Source organism: Ammodytes marinus, assembly GCF_949987685.1.
Source record: "Ammodytes marinus genome assembly, chromosome: 4".
Lineage (NCBI taxonomy): Eukaryota > Metazoa > Chordata > Actinopteri > Uranoscopiformes > Ammodytidae > Ammodytes > Ammodytes marinus.
In genome coordinates this window covers 18,171,003-18,185,146 of record NC_137233.1, presented here as the reverse complement: position 1 = coordinate 18,185,146, position 14,144 = coordinate 18,171,003, and the positions used below count along the sequence as shown (strand labels likewise).

General features: G+C 40.8%; 1 protein-coding gene across 1 annotated transcript; it reads left to right on the top strand.

The window, feature by feature from the left end:
* The first annotated feature begins 340 nt into the window (after nt 1-340).
* Nucleotides 341-14,085, top strand: thumpd3 (THUMP domain containing 3). The gene is made up of 10 exons (XM_080026736.1): nt 341-361; nt 760-1,094; nt 1,433-1,510; nt 1,609-2,061; nt 2,804-2,934; nt 10,825-10,894; nt 11,766-11,881; nt 11,973-12,077; nt 12,188-12,311; nt 13,527-14,085. The coding sequence occupies exons 2-10, from the start codon at nt 846-848 to the stop codon at nt 13,719-13,721; spliced, it is 1,521 nt and encodes a 506-aa protein (XP_079882862.1). The 5' UTR covers nt 341-361; nt 760-845; the 3' UTR covers nt 13,722-14,085.
* Nucleotides 14,086-14,144: the final 59 nt, after the last annotated feature.

Sequence of the window (14,144 nt, the reverse complement as noted above, 5' to 3'; positions counted from 1 at the left end):
TATATACACAAATACATATAAATACATGAAATAAGAAAGAAAGGAAATGAACAAATGAAATAAAATAAATTAATGTGTGAAAAAGTATTTTGACTTTTTATTTTTATAGTAAAAAGCCTTAGGAATAATTGCACCGTAGAGACAGCTCGGCCTACTATTTTGGAGAAAGGCCCCCTTGGCACAGTGAATGTTTAATTTTTCATGAGTATTTTTACATTTTGCGTGTCCAAATTATATTTAAAAAAAAAATCTAGATGAACTATGGAGATTAAGCTTTTATTGTGGAGGATTCGACCGGAACCCTGGGTGTTGTTGCAGCTGAGCGGAAACAACTTGCCGTCGCCTCGTGTGTGTGTGACAGGTTGGTCTGACTCCAGTTAGCAACTTCAATATAACAAACTCTCATATGTTCATTGTCTTCAGCGTTTACGGTTAAACAATGGGCTCATCACAGACACACATATCATGATGTGGGAGCGGTCTAATGCAAAAGCCGTATCCGGGACTAATATTAGTTACCTTGTAACAACTTTTTAGCTACTCTCCGCTAACGTTAGCCAGCTAAGTTAATTGGTAACGACACTTGTCTAGCAATATTGTTACATGTTTAGTCACAGTGTTGAAATGAATGCCAACGTATGACTACTTGAAAGTACTCTTTAAAATACGTCCTCCCCTTGAGTAGTCATGATATTACCTGAATAAATGGCAAAATATGCTGCATTGATGGTTTGACTCTCTCTCTCTCTCTACCATCAGATATTACACGTGAGCCACTGAGATTGGAACCGGTCTGGACACGTTACATCTAGTTATACATCTGTGTCTAGCGCACACATTACAGCATGTCTTCCCAGGAAGATGGGGTTGCAGAGCAAGGCCCCAGCACAGAGGGACCATCCAGCTCTTCTTCTACGGAGAATGTTGACGCCGCCACCGGGGACGTCATCACCGTCACCATTGGAGCAACCGTGCCCACAGGGTTTGAGCACACAGCTGCAGAAGAGGTCAAGGAGAAAATCGGAGTGGATGCACGCATCAGCAAAGATCGAGGTCGCATTTACTTCCCAATAACCACTGACAAGCTTTTCCAGGTACAAAAAAAAAAAGACAACGTATGCCTTGTTCTCCCTATGTGTCTCTCTAAGTCACTGGCAAATTGTATGGTAAGCACAGAGAATTTGCTTTGATGTGAATAATAGTCGTTGATATGGATGGAGCCCGGTGGTGATATCTTGAAAAAAAAAACTGTTTAATTTTGTCAGTTGAAAAAGACTATATCTATAAATTGCAAAAGGTCCAGTTATATTATGAACATATTGCATGAATCATATGCATTGCATTGTCTTCAGAATAAACACATTATTCTAAATAAGGAAAACACTATCTGACCATTTTTCCTTATGTCTTTCTGTCTGAATTCCCTCTGTAGGCCCATCTCCTGAAGTCTGTGGACAACCTCTTTGTTGTGGTTGAGGAGTACGATCACTACCAGTTCAAAGAATCAAAGGTAACCTACAATCATCTTTATTCTGCTGCTGTAGCCCGCCATGTTTTGGCGCATTGTCATCAGGGTAATAATGCACAGTGTGTTACTGTTTTGTACAGGAGGAGACATTGATGGAGTTGCAGGAGCTTGCCTCCAAACTCCCCTGGACTAACGCCCTCGAGGTTTGGAAACAGAATGCCACCTTTAAGAAGAAGAAAGGCTTCCGGAGAGTGGGAAAGAGCACCAAAGCAAAACCTAATAATAGTGAGGCTGCTGATGCATCTGTAGTTGACACTGAGCAGCAAGAAGAACTACCTCCAGCCGCGTCTGTTGCTGCTGCTGATGAAGGCCAGGAGAAGGCGGAGGAGAGCACGCCTGAAGTGGAGACCAGTGCTCAGGAGTCAGAGGAGGCAGCAGCAGCACCCGGGCCTAAAGTCATCAAGTTCCGTGTGACGTGCAGCAGGGCCGGGGACAAGCACAGCTTTTCCTCTAGTGAGGCAGCCAGAGACTTTGGTGGGGCCGTACAAGAATTCTTCCAGTGGAAGGCAGATATGACAAAGTTTGACATAGAGGTAAGACCTGCTTGTTTAGGCCTAGACTGTGAATACCTTTGCAGCAGCGGCCAAAACAAACTCAACCACTTCAGATCAAATTCGCAAGCCCTGACTTAATGTTTAGTTTGAGGAACGAAAAGGGAGAAGATAACTCTAAGATAAGCTGTTCACATTGTGCGATGTCAAGTTCAGCGGTGTATCAAATGGAGGAGATGATGTGTGTGTTTTTAAAAGCCCTTCGCACTATGTTTGTGATGTGTGGCCGCCTACATTTTTTTGCCAGGTGTTAAATGCCTTGTATAAGCTTGCTTTGTTCTTGCATGTCAGTGTGCTTGAGATGATACACTAAAATATTAGGTCTGCATTCTCTGCAACTTACCATTATTTATTAACCTGCAGATGAGTTTCTCAATAAGACAGTCACTAATCAATAAAATGTTCCAGTAGATGTGAACAATGGCCATTACAAGTTTTCAAAGCCTAATGTTATGTCTTTAAGCTGCTTGTTTTGTCCAAGCAACTGTGCAAAACCCAGAGATAGTCAATTGACTTATCATATATGAGCAATGTAGCTGAAACCACTACATTTTTGGTATTGTTGCATAAACATGTCAGAAACCATGAATCCAAATAAAAAATAGTTGCAGATTAATTTTCTGACAATTACTTCAGCTTCAAAGAATATAAAAAGTGTGTGTGCATGGTTTGGTTGATAGTTGATGTTTGATTATGTGAAACACCGTATGTTCCTATGCTGTAGGTGTTGTTGAACATACACGGTGTAGAGGTGGTGATCGGCATCGCCCTAACAGAAGAGAGTCTTCACAGGAGAAACATCAGTCACTTTGGACCCACGACTCTGCGATCCACCTTGTGCTATGGAATGCTCAGGTAATTATATCACACTGTTTTTACCAGGTACACTCTGTGATCCTGATGACCTTAACACTAGAACCGCCAGCATTCTATTTATACCTACCGCCAGGCGGGTCAAATTGACCCATGCATTTCTAGTGTGGTATAAAGTCATAAATTAGTTTGTTTAATAATCATCTGTGTTTTGGACCTCTTGTTTTATAATCTAAGTATCTTTAAGAACACAAATCACGTTTCGTGGCGACTCAGTAATGAAACTGAAAGTAGATATAATATCGCAAGTATAGTAATGAAAACAGAAGGTCAAAACAGCGTCCAAATGAGCTAAAATCATAAATACAATAAACAGTAACATGGCAAACTTATTTTTAGGTAAGCTCTAATTGATTATTCATTAATTTTTCCCCACGTTGACATGTTTTGAGGCGGAGGATCCCTCCGACGCTCTCTCTCCGGCTCACAGACAGCACTCAGCTGTCTGTCAGTTGAGCTGCGAGCAGCGGTGCATAGAAGACAGCGCTCAGTTCTGATCTCTCGCTATCAGACTCGTATCACTCATTTCACTTAGTAACTATAATGTTGTTAGGTATTTATCTTCATCTCTAATTTATTGTAAGTGTTTATGAATGATTGTACGTAGGCTACAGTTGTCAGATCGCGGACCCCAAACAATGTCGTTGCCTAGCAACCTGCTCGAAAATATTTCATTTTCCTGTGCGGGTCAAATTGACCCAGTGTGGCGGTTCTAGGTATAAATGCCTGTTTTTTTAATCCAGTTTAATTGTGACTTTATTTAACCACAGGGAGAGCATCACAACACAATTTTAGGAAAAGTCAAAGAGTTGGGGGCTTCAATATTTCGTAAAAGTATAGTTATGGGCAGTTGAAAAACCGCCACGGGTCAAATTGACCCCGTGGCGGTTCTAGTGTTAATGCTGCTAAGCCTACATTTTAGTAACCCCCGCCCCCATTGCTATCTGCTCATGTCTGAGAAAGTCAAAGTAAATGTCTGTGTGCTGATATTTTTAGGAATGTGGATTGTACGTGCCGAACGTGCATGCACACATTCAATGTAGTAAACAGCAGAACTATGTGCATGTATGCCTCTGTCTTCCCATGTATCTATGAATTTATGAGGATATAGTTGATTTTTAGGTTTGTTGTGATCATATATATATATATATATATATATATATATATATATATATATACAGTATAGATCAATAGTTTGTAATTGGTAAATTAATATAAAGGTTGTGTTGATATGACAAAGTTTTTGTAAAAAAAAGTGCGATCACATGGACATTGGACAATAATCAAGTTTACAGGGGAAGGAGGAAGAGTTGGTCACAAAAATACTGCAGACATGCAGCTCACAGCAGATTTGTTTTGCCAACTTCCCGTCAACACAAATAGACACACATGAAGGAAAAGGTACAAATAGATGAGGACAAGGGACACACACTCCAAATTCTCATCAGCAGGAAGCTGAACCCTGCTCCATTATTGCTCCGTGTACTTTTACAATGCAAAGTTGGTTGAATGACAGAGAGAATAAAAGGATCAATTTGTAATAATGATTCTAAGCAAAGGAATATTTCCAAAAGGCGTTATGGGAAAATAGACATGACTTAGTTGATAGGCATGCCGTACTATCACACTAGCCAAGAAAAACTCTTATGTTTCAAAATCAATCTGTAGGTCACACCCAGGTTGTTTTTGTTAAGGTGTAACAAAATAGACAAGTATCGGCCCGGCTAAGTAACATTTTCCATCTAGATGAACACATAAATTAACAGTTAAAATGCAGTTTCTGGATGTTACTGATTTAAATCATCAGCTCATTTAAAGCCACTACGAGTAACATGGCACGTTGGCGTCCCCTTTGGACAAAAGCGGTAGTATTTTTACGACGCCCGCTGTCGCAAAGCTGTTTTCTAGCTCGTGCCAGGTGTGCGAGTGTGAACTGAGAAGGGCGCAATATAGTGCATGTCCGTGTGTTGAAAGTGTGAGGACTCTTTTCGGCTCCGTGAGAGTGGTTTTGACACTGCATCAACTAATGCCAGTCAGTGCTACACACACCTGATTGCAATGAGTTGATGCAGCAGCGTCACCTAACTACTCTCTCTCAGCTGAAAGATTACGTGTCCTCACAGAAAGCGAATGAACAAGAGACGGCAGTTAGTATGGATCACGATGAGGTTATGTGTTTGTGTTGTTGATGTAAATAATCACTATTTCAGATAATGGTTATCTGATGATGGTGAAGCAAAGCAAACTTTGTGTTAGTACCAACCGCTCATTCATCTAGGAGTAAACACTGCAGTCTAGTTTCGCTCTCGTGAAATTGTAAACAGGTTGCTTGGCAACGCCCTCGTCCCGCCCATAGCCTATATCACTCTCCCTTTTAGCTTTTCTTCATTGCATTCTCTTTTTTTTCTTTGATGGTTCAGCCCCGTTATCAGTCATTATGACGACAAATAACTGTCTCAAACAAGGCTCCCGCTCCCCTTCCCTCACCTGGAGGGATAGGCTTCTCAAATCGCGTTGCAGCACCACACTGAAATCTGCGACCAATACGGATATGTGACCATTGAGCCTGCACGAGCGAACCGAAAATCGGACTGGGTGTGCAACCAGACCAAAAGCAGTAATAAAAACTATATAAAAACGTCTTTCTTTGCACTGATGGTCTCGTTTGCTGTTAAAGGTAATTTATGATTATCAGAGGAAACATGAGGCTGTTTAAAAGATTTTTAAATGTTACTCGTAGCCGCTTTAAATGAACAATGTCCAATACAGAGCCCTGCATAATTATTGGCACCTTTTTAGAAGCTGATAAAAAAAAATATTTGCTGTTTATGCTCTCGAACTTTCTCTTGAAATATTCAAAAACTATTCAACAACATTTTACCTATAAAGAATCTGTGCACCACAGAAAATCAGCACACTAAATAAATCCTATTTTGTGGTCCGACGTGACATCCGGTTTGACTGGTGTATATTTATTAGGTGCCACAGGCCAAATTCCCTTTTCTGTTATTCAGCAACGCAGAAAACCCTAAGAACGCGGTGACGCAATGCAACGTAATTCGCTAAGCTGCAAAAATAAGGACGTGGATCTAATAAAATTGCCCAGCACTTGAAAATATTAATTTCAGGATGTAGGCGGCCGCACAAAATAATTAAAGGCCTACTTCACCGGTTTGAATATGAAGGTGTATTGAATTCTGAGATCCTATGTAGTATAAATGTGCGAAAAAAAATTAAATCGGTTCATCCTAGCCTGAGAAAAGGCAGAAAGAGTGTTTTTTTTTAACCCCATATTTCTCTTTCTCGTGACATCACAGAAATAGAAATATAGGGTTAAAAAAAAACTTTCTTTGTAAATATTACTGTGATGTCTTTTACTGTGACATCACAGTAATATTTACAAAGTACGTTTTCTGTGATGTCACGAGAAAGAGAAATATAGGGTTAAAAAAACACTCTTTCTGCCTTTTCTCAGGCTAGGATGAACCGATTTTAATTTTTTTTTTGCACATTTATACTACATAGGATCTCAGAATTCAATACACCTTCATATTCAAACAGGTGAAGTAGGCCTTTAAATGATGCAGTGCCAATTATTGTGGCAGATAGATTTTTGAGAAAATGTTTGATAAGGATTTAATGTTTCTTTCAATTGTGTTATTTCAGTTAATCGGGCATGCAAACTCGTCACCTTTCGGCGAAATTCGCCGTTTTGGAAACAAAATTGGCCATCTATGTGATTCGTGGAAATCCGTTGAGAAAATATTTTTTGGAGGGGGGGGGGGGGGGTCTGATGGCCGTGTGTGTGTGTGTGTGTGTGTGTGTGTGTGTGTGTGTGTGTGTGTGTGTGTGTGTGTGTGTGTGTGTGTGTGTGTGTGTGTGTGTGTGTGTGTGTGTGTGTGTGTGTGTGTGTGTGTGTGTGTGTGTGTGTGTGTGTGTGTGTGTGTGTGTGTGTGTGTGTGTGTGTGTGTGGAGCGGAGCATGGACATGGAGTGACCATAGTGACTAACTATGATTGACGGATGTTAACTCCTATCATATGAGCTTTGACGGTCATTTGGCCAATCAGAAACAGTGTTTGTCATTGAGGGGCGGTGACATCAGTCAGTCAGAGCGTCTGCAGGAAAGTTAAATTTTTTTTCTCTCCGAGTCATCGGAGCGTTCAAGTAGCCGCAGTACTAGTATTTTACCGTGTTAATGTGCCTACTAGTGTTGCCACCCGTCCCGTATTTCCCAGAATTGTTCTCTTTTTTCACCAGCTGTCCCGGGAAAAAAGAAATCTCTCCCGGGACACAATTTGTCCCGTTTTTTGGGGGGAAATGCCAACACCTCATTTGATTTCCTTCGTTCAGTAGTTAAGGCCGTTTCACACGGGCCGAGGCGTTTGTTGCGCCAACTAATGCATTCTCAATGGAGAGGCGAGCGGGGCCGGGCAGAGAGAAAGCGCAGCGTTCCGTTGTCAGGCGGTACGACAAGCGGGCAGGGGCGGTCTCAACGATCTCGAGGCCCGTTTCAAGACCCAGTGTGTGGCCCCCCACTTTTTTTTATTTTTTATTAATTTTTTTTAATAAATAATGCTTGTGCATGCTCCTGGCGAAAATAGAAAAAAAGATTGTGGAAACCATTTGGTTCATATACGGATAATGGGCCCATGGGCCCAGACTCTTAAAGCCCCCCCCTCTCCCTCCCCCACTCCTCCCTATCCCTATTCAACATATAAAGGGTGGATAGCTACTTTTTATGAACAGTATATAATTTACACATAGAAAGCTTATTACTGTAGGTGTGAGGGGGCCTTCAAGGCCCCTCATGAAGCCCCTAAAACAGAGCTAATAATGCTTTAGTTTTGCACTTGCTTTTCTATTATTCACCTACTAGTTGAGGGGCCCATGATGATTTATTTCCTTATTTTAGGCGATACCTTTTTGGACCCTGTTATTGACATGAGTGACTGAGCTCTTTGACAATGCGACATGTAAAGTTAATATCAGTATTTCTGGCTTAGGGCCCCCCTGAGCCCTTGGGCCCCTGGGCCTGGTTGCATGAAATTTTCTTCTCAAAGTGCACCAGATTGATGAATTTTACTTTAAAAGGTTGCATTTTTTTCTTCCGGGGGAGCATTCCCCCAGACCACCCTACAAGGTCCAGGGTTCCCACCTCAGTCTCCTTATATATCCTACTGTAAAAAGCACTGTAGGTGTTTATGGTTATTATAGGTCATTACACTGGTCAGTCTGAACTGGTAGCCTAATAATGGCCGAGCCCTCCGCCCCAAACATCAAGTGTCCCTTTTTTTCCTAAATCCAAGGTGGCAACCCTAGTGCCTACTCGGTTTATGTGAATCACTTTTTAAATAAATTCACGGATTTTGCCAACCGTTGTTTTACAGCCATTTGCATTGCTTTGTGCTCGCGCTGATTAACAGCCGCGGTTGGCGGATTGTCACTGCAGATTAACGTGTCACCTCAAGTTAATAATGTTCTTTTGTCTATTGCTGTTTTCACGGTTTTTGAATGGTGCGTGGTGTTCTGGCCGTGCATGTAGTGATTTTAGCAGATCAGCGCCGAAACAACACACTCACCTGCTTCCTCCACTATCGTCTCATTTTGCACCATTATGTTACTGCGCACGACTGAGGTGTGTGTGTGTGTGTGTGTGTGTGTGTGTGTGTGTGTGTGTGTGTGTGTGTGTGTGTGTGTGTGTGTGTGTGTGTGTGTGTGTGTGTGTGTGTGTGTGTGTGTGTGTGTGTGTGTGTGTGTGTGTGTGTGTGTGTGTGTGTGTGTGTGTGTGTGTGTGTGTGTGTGTGTGTGTGTGTGTGTGAGTGCGTGAACACGAGATTAACTATGGTGACAGAGTGTATTCTTATGTGTTATATTGATGGTTGTGTAACAAAGATAAGGCAAATCCTGTTTGCCACAATATAAATAGTTAGTTTATTGTAAGGGAATTTGGTGTGATTGATTTGAGGCTCCATGTTATTTTCTGTCTTATTTAAAGCTGGTTTTGCCAGCATTTTTAACCGTTTTTCTAAGCTGTTTTTAACCGTTTTTCTTGGTAAATAGGCTACCTACACACTTTGTATTGGAAACGTCAAGAAGGTTGGCTGACTAACCCCCAGACCCCCCTACCGTTGTTTGTTTTCGGGCTTCTCACCTTTTTCATGGCTCATGAGTTTGCATGCCTGGTTAATGGTTAGCATGGAATGAATGACGCATGGAAAATGGCAGTGGGATGACAACTGAGGCAGGTAACAACATGTTGTGATGCATTTAAGACCATCATTACAAGTAGCTCTTAGGTTGAATGGGAGACTGAGGTCATTGACCAATTGCAAAGCCCTCAGGTATTTTGAGAATTGTAAAGGGAGATGGTTTATTGTTTATTTGACAAGGGTTCTTAGCCGGGATACTTATGAGTCATTATTCATTCCAAAATGAAGGTGATGGACCTGTTAATTTATAACTCTACAAGAAAGAAAAACATCACTTGACATTCAACACAATCTCTTGTTACACCTACTACAACACCACTCTCAACATTACACTTTGAGTAGTGTATGCTTTTTAGTATCAGTCAGTGCATTTCCATGGCACAACTAGATTGGATTAAGACATATATCGAACTAGACACTCGAACGGACCGTGTCACTTGTCTGAGTATACATGGCCTTTCAGGAATCGGATAAATGTCCGATGCATGGCTGTCTCCACTATGCTAGGTGGCGCTGTAGCCCTTTCAACCATGCTTTCAACAAGTGGTTTTAGAGCCACGTCCGGTTCCCTTCCGGCAATAACCCATGGTGTAGCCTATAACGCGCAGGCACACAAGCACAGAACGAGAAGTCCGATATGCGATATCCGATCCCTGTATACATGCAGAGAGAATGCCGACAATGATCGAGTTATCTAGGTGTTCTTATCCGACTTCTCTTGTCCGTTATTATGCCGATTTGTGTGCGAAGTAGATCGGATAAAGGTGTTTACATGCAGTTTAAAAGTCCTGTTGAAGTCTTATTCGTTTAGTTACCCGATTATGAGTCTGCATGTAAACGCACTGAATGACATGCAGGCTTTGCATTGATTTATTTTCCTTGTCAAAATGTGGCTGTAGGGTGGTATTGTGATATCTGGCGTGTTCTAGGGTGGGATGTCTGCATATCCATCATCTCATTTCCAAAAAAATAACTTAGTTGTTTTTTCAGAAGTTTTTTGGGTTTATGATCCAAAATAAATGTTTTTTATTGATGAAGCATGTTTCAGTTTAATTGGACTTACGTGGCAATTACTCGATTATTGTGCAAAAAAAAGCATTTTTTGTGCTCATGCCAAATCAGCACAACGAAAGCTGTGCAAAGAAATATAAATCATAACAATGAAATGCAGGGCTAATATAAATAAACAGACAAAATAAATGATTTCACATTTAGATTCTCCCTGTTTCAGTTTCAATAAGTTGTTAGTGAGGTTATGGCATACTGTTTGAACGTTTGAAGTGATATTAATAATTGTGTTGAAGAAACGGTGTAGTTGGGTGTCATGTAACACGCTGTAGGGCAGTATTGTTAGGTAATTGAACAGCTTTGTGTTCTTGAGTATCACTGTCAGTATTCTGGTACATCAAAACAGCTACTGCCGGTGCCAAGTGCAGTAGATTTTGGATGCTGTTAATAATATTAATCGGTTATTAAATACATGTTTCTTGGGTCCTTTGGTGACGTCAGTTTCAACACAGCTGGGGAAAAAGTTGTTGGTGACGCCCAAGGACAAGCAGAATTGTTGTATGATATTAACATGTATAAAATGAGTTAATTTAATGAGAAAACCTCTCATGTTCAATTGGTGTTATATTCATACTCAGTTGTTTTGTTGACAGGCTGTGTAAACCTGAGCCAGCAGATATAATACTTGATCCAATGTCCGGCACTGGAGCCATACCGTTGGAGGTGAGACATGACTTCTACAATATTCTTACAATATGTTTTCAAGTTTTGCTCAAAAGAAGAACATAGGATCGTGAGGTTGAAGCCTTCTCCAACCTCACGATTTATTGAGTAATACGGGTTAATTTGCCTGTCACCTCACACTGAAAACACACCCGTCATTATATTGCACCACCCTGGCCTACTGCCACATTTTCTAATGCACACATCAAATTCACGTCATTGGCAAACCACTGTCTAAAGACTAGTCAAATGACCAGAAAGTCAAAACAAACATGTACTTTTTCATTGTAGTTTACTATGAGCTTAGCTTATTTAAGCATCTTAAAATAAAAAGTATGCTCACTTATCACTTGTCTCTTTTATCTGTAATCAGACCCCCTTAGCTTGGACAAAACGTTTGGTCACATCTTTATTTTTTATTTTTTTCTAACCTTCATTTATACTGGTAAATCCCACAGGTAAAGACCGGATACTCTTTTTCAAGGGAGACCTGTTCCAATTCCCACGTTACCATTCACACACACATTCATACACAGATAGCAACTATCGGGAGCAATTTGGGGATTGTGTCTTGCTCAGGGACACTTCGACATTTGGCGGGGGGAAGAGGGATCGAACGTCCGACCCTGTAGTTGAGAGTCGACTACCCTACCCACTTCGCCACAACTGTTCCAATTAACACTCTTAACACTATCATAAAATAAACCCTATTTCTTAAGGCGACATGTGGCTTACTGGACCAAAACAAGTGATTTTCTGATTTTTTAATGGGAATGAGTTATTCAGTGTTGTTTTAGAGATCACAGTAGTCAGGATCTCAATGATAATAAAACCACATACCACTAATTGTGTTGTGTTTTTCTCTCCACAGGGGGCCATTGAATTTAACAGTGCATTCTACATCGCTGGTGACAACAATGACATGGCAGTGAACCGCACCGTCAATAATATATGTCACATCCAGAAACGGAGGGCAGAGAAGGGCAGGTGAGACTGAGGAGTTAGTTTGAATGTACGATATTGTGTAGTTGAGGATCATCATGATGATTTAAGATCGTTGTTGTGTCCTTCCAAACAGTGCACCTGAATTGCCTATTGACACAGTGCAATGGGATCTGTGCAATTTACCCATGAGGACTAGCTCTGTTGACATCGTCATCACTGACATGCCCTTTGGGAAGAGGTAAACAATTATACAGAGCAAGTTGATGTTTCAAATACATAAACCTAAAAAGTACCTTACAAGAGTTATCAATTCTAATTCCTATCATTTACTCGTTGTTCTTTATGTAGAATGGGCTCTAGGAAGAAGAACTGGGACCTTTACCCGTCCTGTCTGAGAGAAATGGCCCGTGTGTGCAGACCAGGCACAGGAAAGGCCGTCTTGTTGACACAGGACAAGAAATGCTTTTCCAAGGTAACTGTTACCTGTTATCTCAGTTAACCACTTCCTTCAGCTTTGATGTCACAGAATTTTTCCATGAGAATTACATGAGAATTCTGACATTGATCCCAGCGCAAGTCCTGACCTGCCACCGGCTTGCTTCCAGGTAACTCTTTATGCGAGCTGTTGTTCCCTACACCAAATGTTACACCGGATGGACACTCTTGGGCAGCCCTACGCAAATAACCGACTTTCTGTTAGGGAGACAACAATTGCTTCCCTCAGTAGCCTCGTTATCCATAAAGTAGCATCTAACTCACCGCAATAAACAAACAGAACAAGGAACATTGAACTTGTTGCATATTTTAAGCCCCTCTTTAAGGCTGCATCGGTTTGGACAGACATGATAACTGCTCAGACTGTTTGGGCAGAATGGCAAGGGTTCCCTAACATCCTCAAAGGTGCTGCTTATTATAATAATAATAATAATAATAATAATAATAATAATAATATAAAGTAAAGATAGACAAACCAGAATACCTATGCCACACTAATAAGTATTGTCGTCTAAAAATATATGTTTATTTACACTGGGAATAGATAGATGGACCTGCTCAGCTGTACAATTGTATTATCATTAACTGCGGATGGGGGCCCTCTGATGTTCTGCCATTTTTGTGTAAAGCATGTTCTTAATACAGATGAACAATACACAGTATTACTACAAAGATCCACGCACAGATTGGTTTGTATCTCCACCTATTTTAATCAATTGTATTTCTTTTTTATACACCTCAGTCAGTTTGATGTGATCAAGAAAGTGTCTTAATTGGTGTTTGTTTTGGACCTCAGTATGGAGTAATGGGTTGCAAAAAATGTAACTTTAAATGTACTATATAGTACTTATAAATCATTCTTAAACATTAAGAGTATATGTTTTCTCTTGTAAAATGAAAAAAGCCAGCGTTTCCCCTTTTACTGCATTTATAAAAGTGAGTGTTCTTTAATGTTTGCCAAGCTGTCTAAAGTTTAAAACAACTTAATGTGGTCCTTCCGCTTCAGTACATCCTGTAATGACCTCTACATAAGCCCTCCACGGTTTGGCTGATGCAGGTTACCTCTGCTCAGCGCATCATGGAAAAAGACTTCTTCTACCAGCTGTATATGTTTTAAGCAGAAGTTTTGCGTTGCTAAAAAACAAATGTCTCATTTGTTAGTTTGCCCTCACACGATTTATGTGGTCTCCAGGCTGTCTCGAGGATGGGAGGACTGTGGAAGAAGCTGCACACTGTTTGGGTCAATGTCGGGGGTTTACACGCCGGAGTCTACGTCCTCAAGCGGACCAGTAACGTGTTTGGCCAAACTCCGGAGGATGTCTATGAGTCACGAGGAACTGTTAACACACAGCAGGGCGATGGCTCGGGGGACAAAGAGCTCTCTTAACTCAACAACCTGCGTTTAACCTCTGAATGTATATTCCAGACCACGTAGGATTTCCATTATTTATATTACTTTTTACCGATTTTATGTTTAGTTTTTTTATTCAGGTTCTCTGGTCAAGCGTGCCAAGCAGTTTTTAAGTTATACTTTTTGTTATTTCTTATTTGGTTTAATGTGAGAAACTGCTAACTAGAAATGAGAAAAAGCTGCTTTTCTGTTCAGCAGCAGTTGAGTGGTTCTTCCACTCTTGCTTGACTGTGGCTGTTTAAAAACCCTCGTGGAAGTTGTTTCATTGCACACACCTCAGACCCGCTCTGTCCACTTAACAGGAGCTGCACATTTGCCATTGGTTCGGCCTAATAAACTTTCAAACAAAATGTCAGTTGATGTGAATTTGAATCATACCATATACATCATTTTAAGTAG

Excerpts from the sequence above, each read along its gene's own strand:
- thumpd3 (XM_080026736.1), top strand. The coding sequence starts at position 846 with ATGTCTTCCCAGGAAGATGGGGTTGCAGAGCAAGGCCCCAGCACAGAG. Across the intron at positions 2,062-2,803 it reads TGACAAAGTTTGACATAGAG|GTGTTGTTGAACATACACGG; the intron begins GTAAGACCTGCT and ends CCTATGCTGTAG. Across the intron at positions 2,935-10,824 it reads TTGTGCTATGGAATGCTCAG|GCTGTGTAAACCTGAGCCAG; the intron begins GTAATTATATCA and ends TTTTGTTGACAG.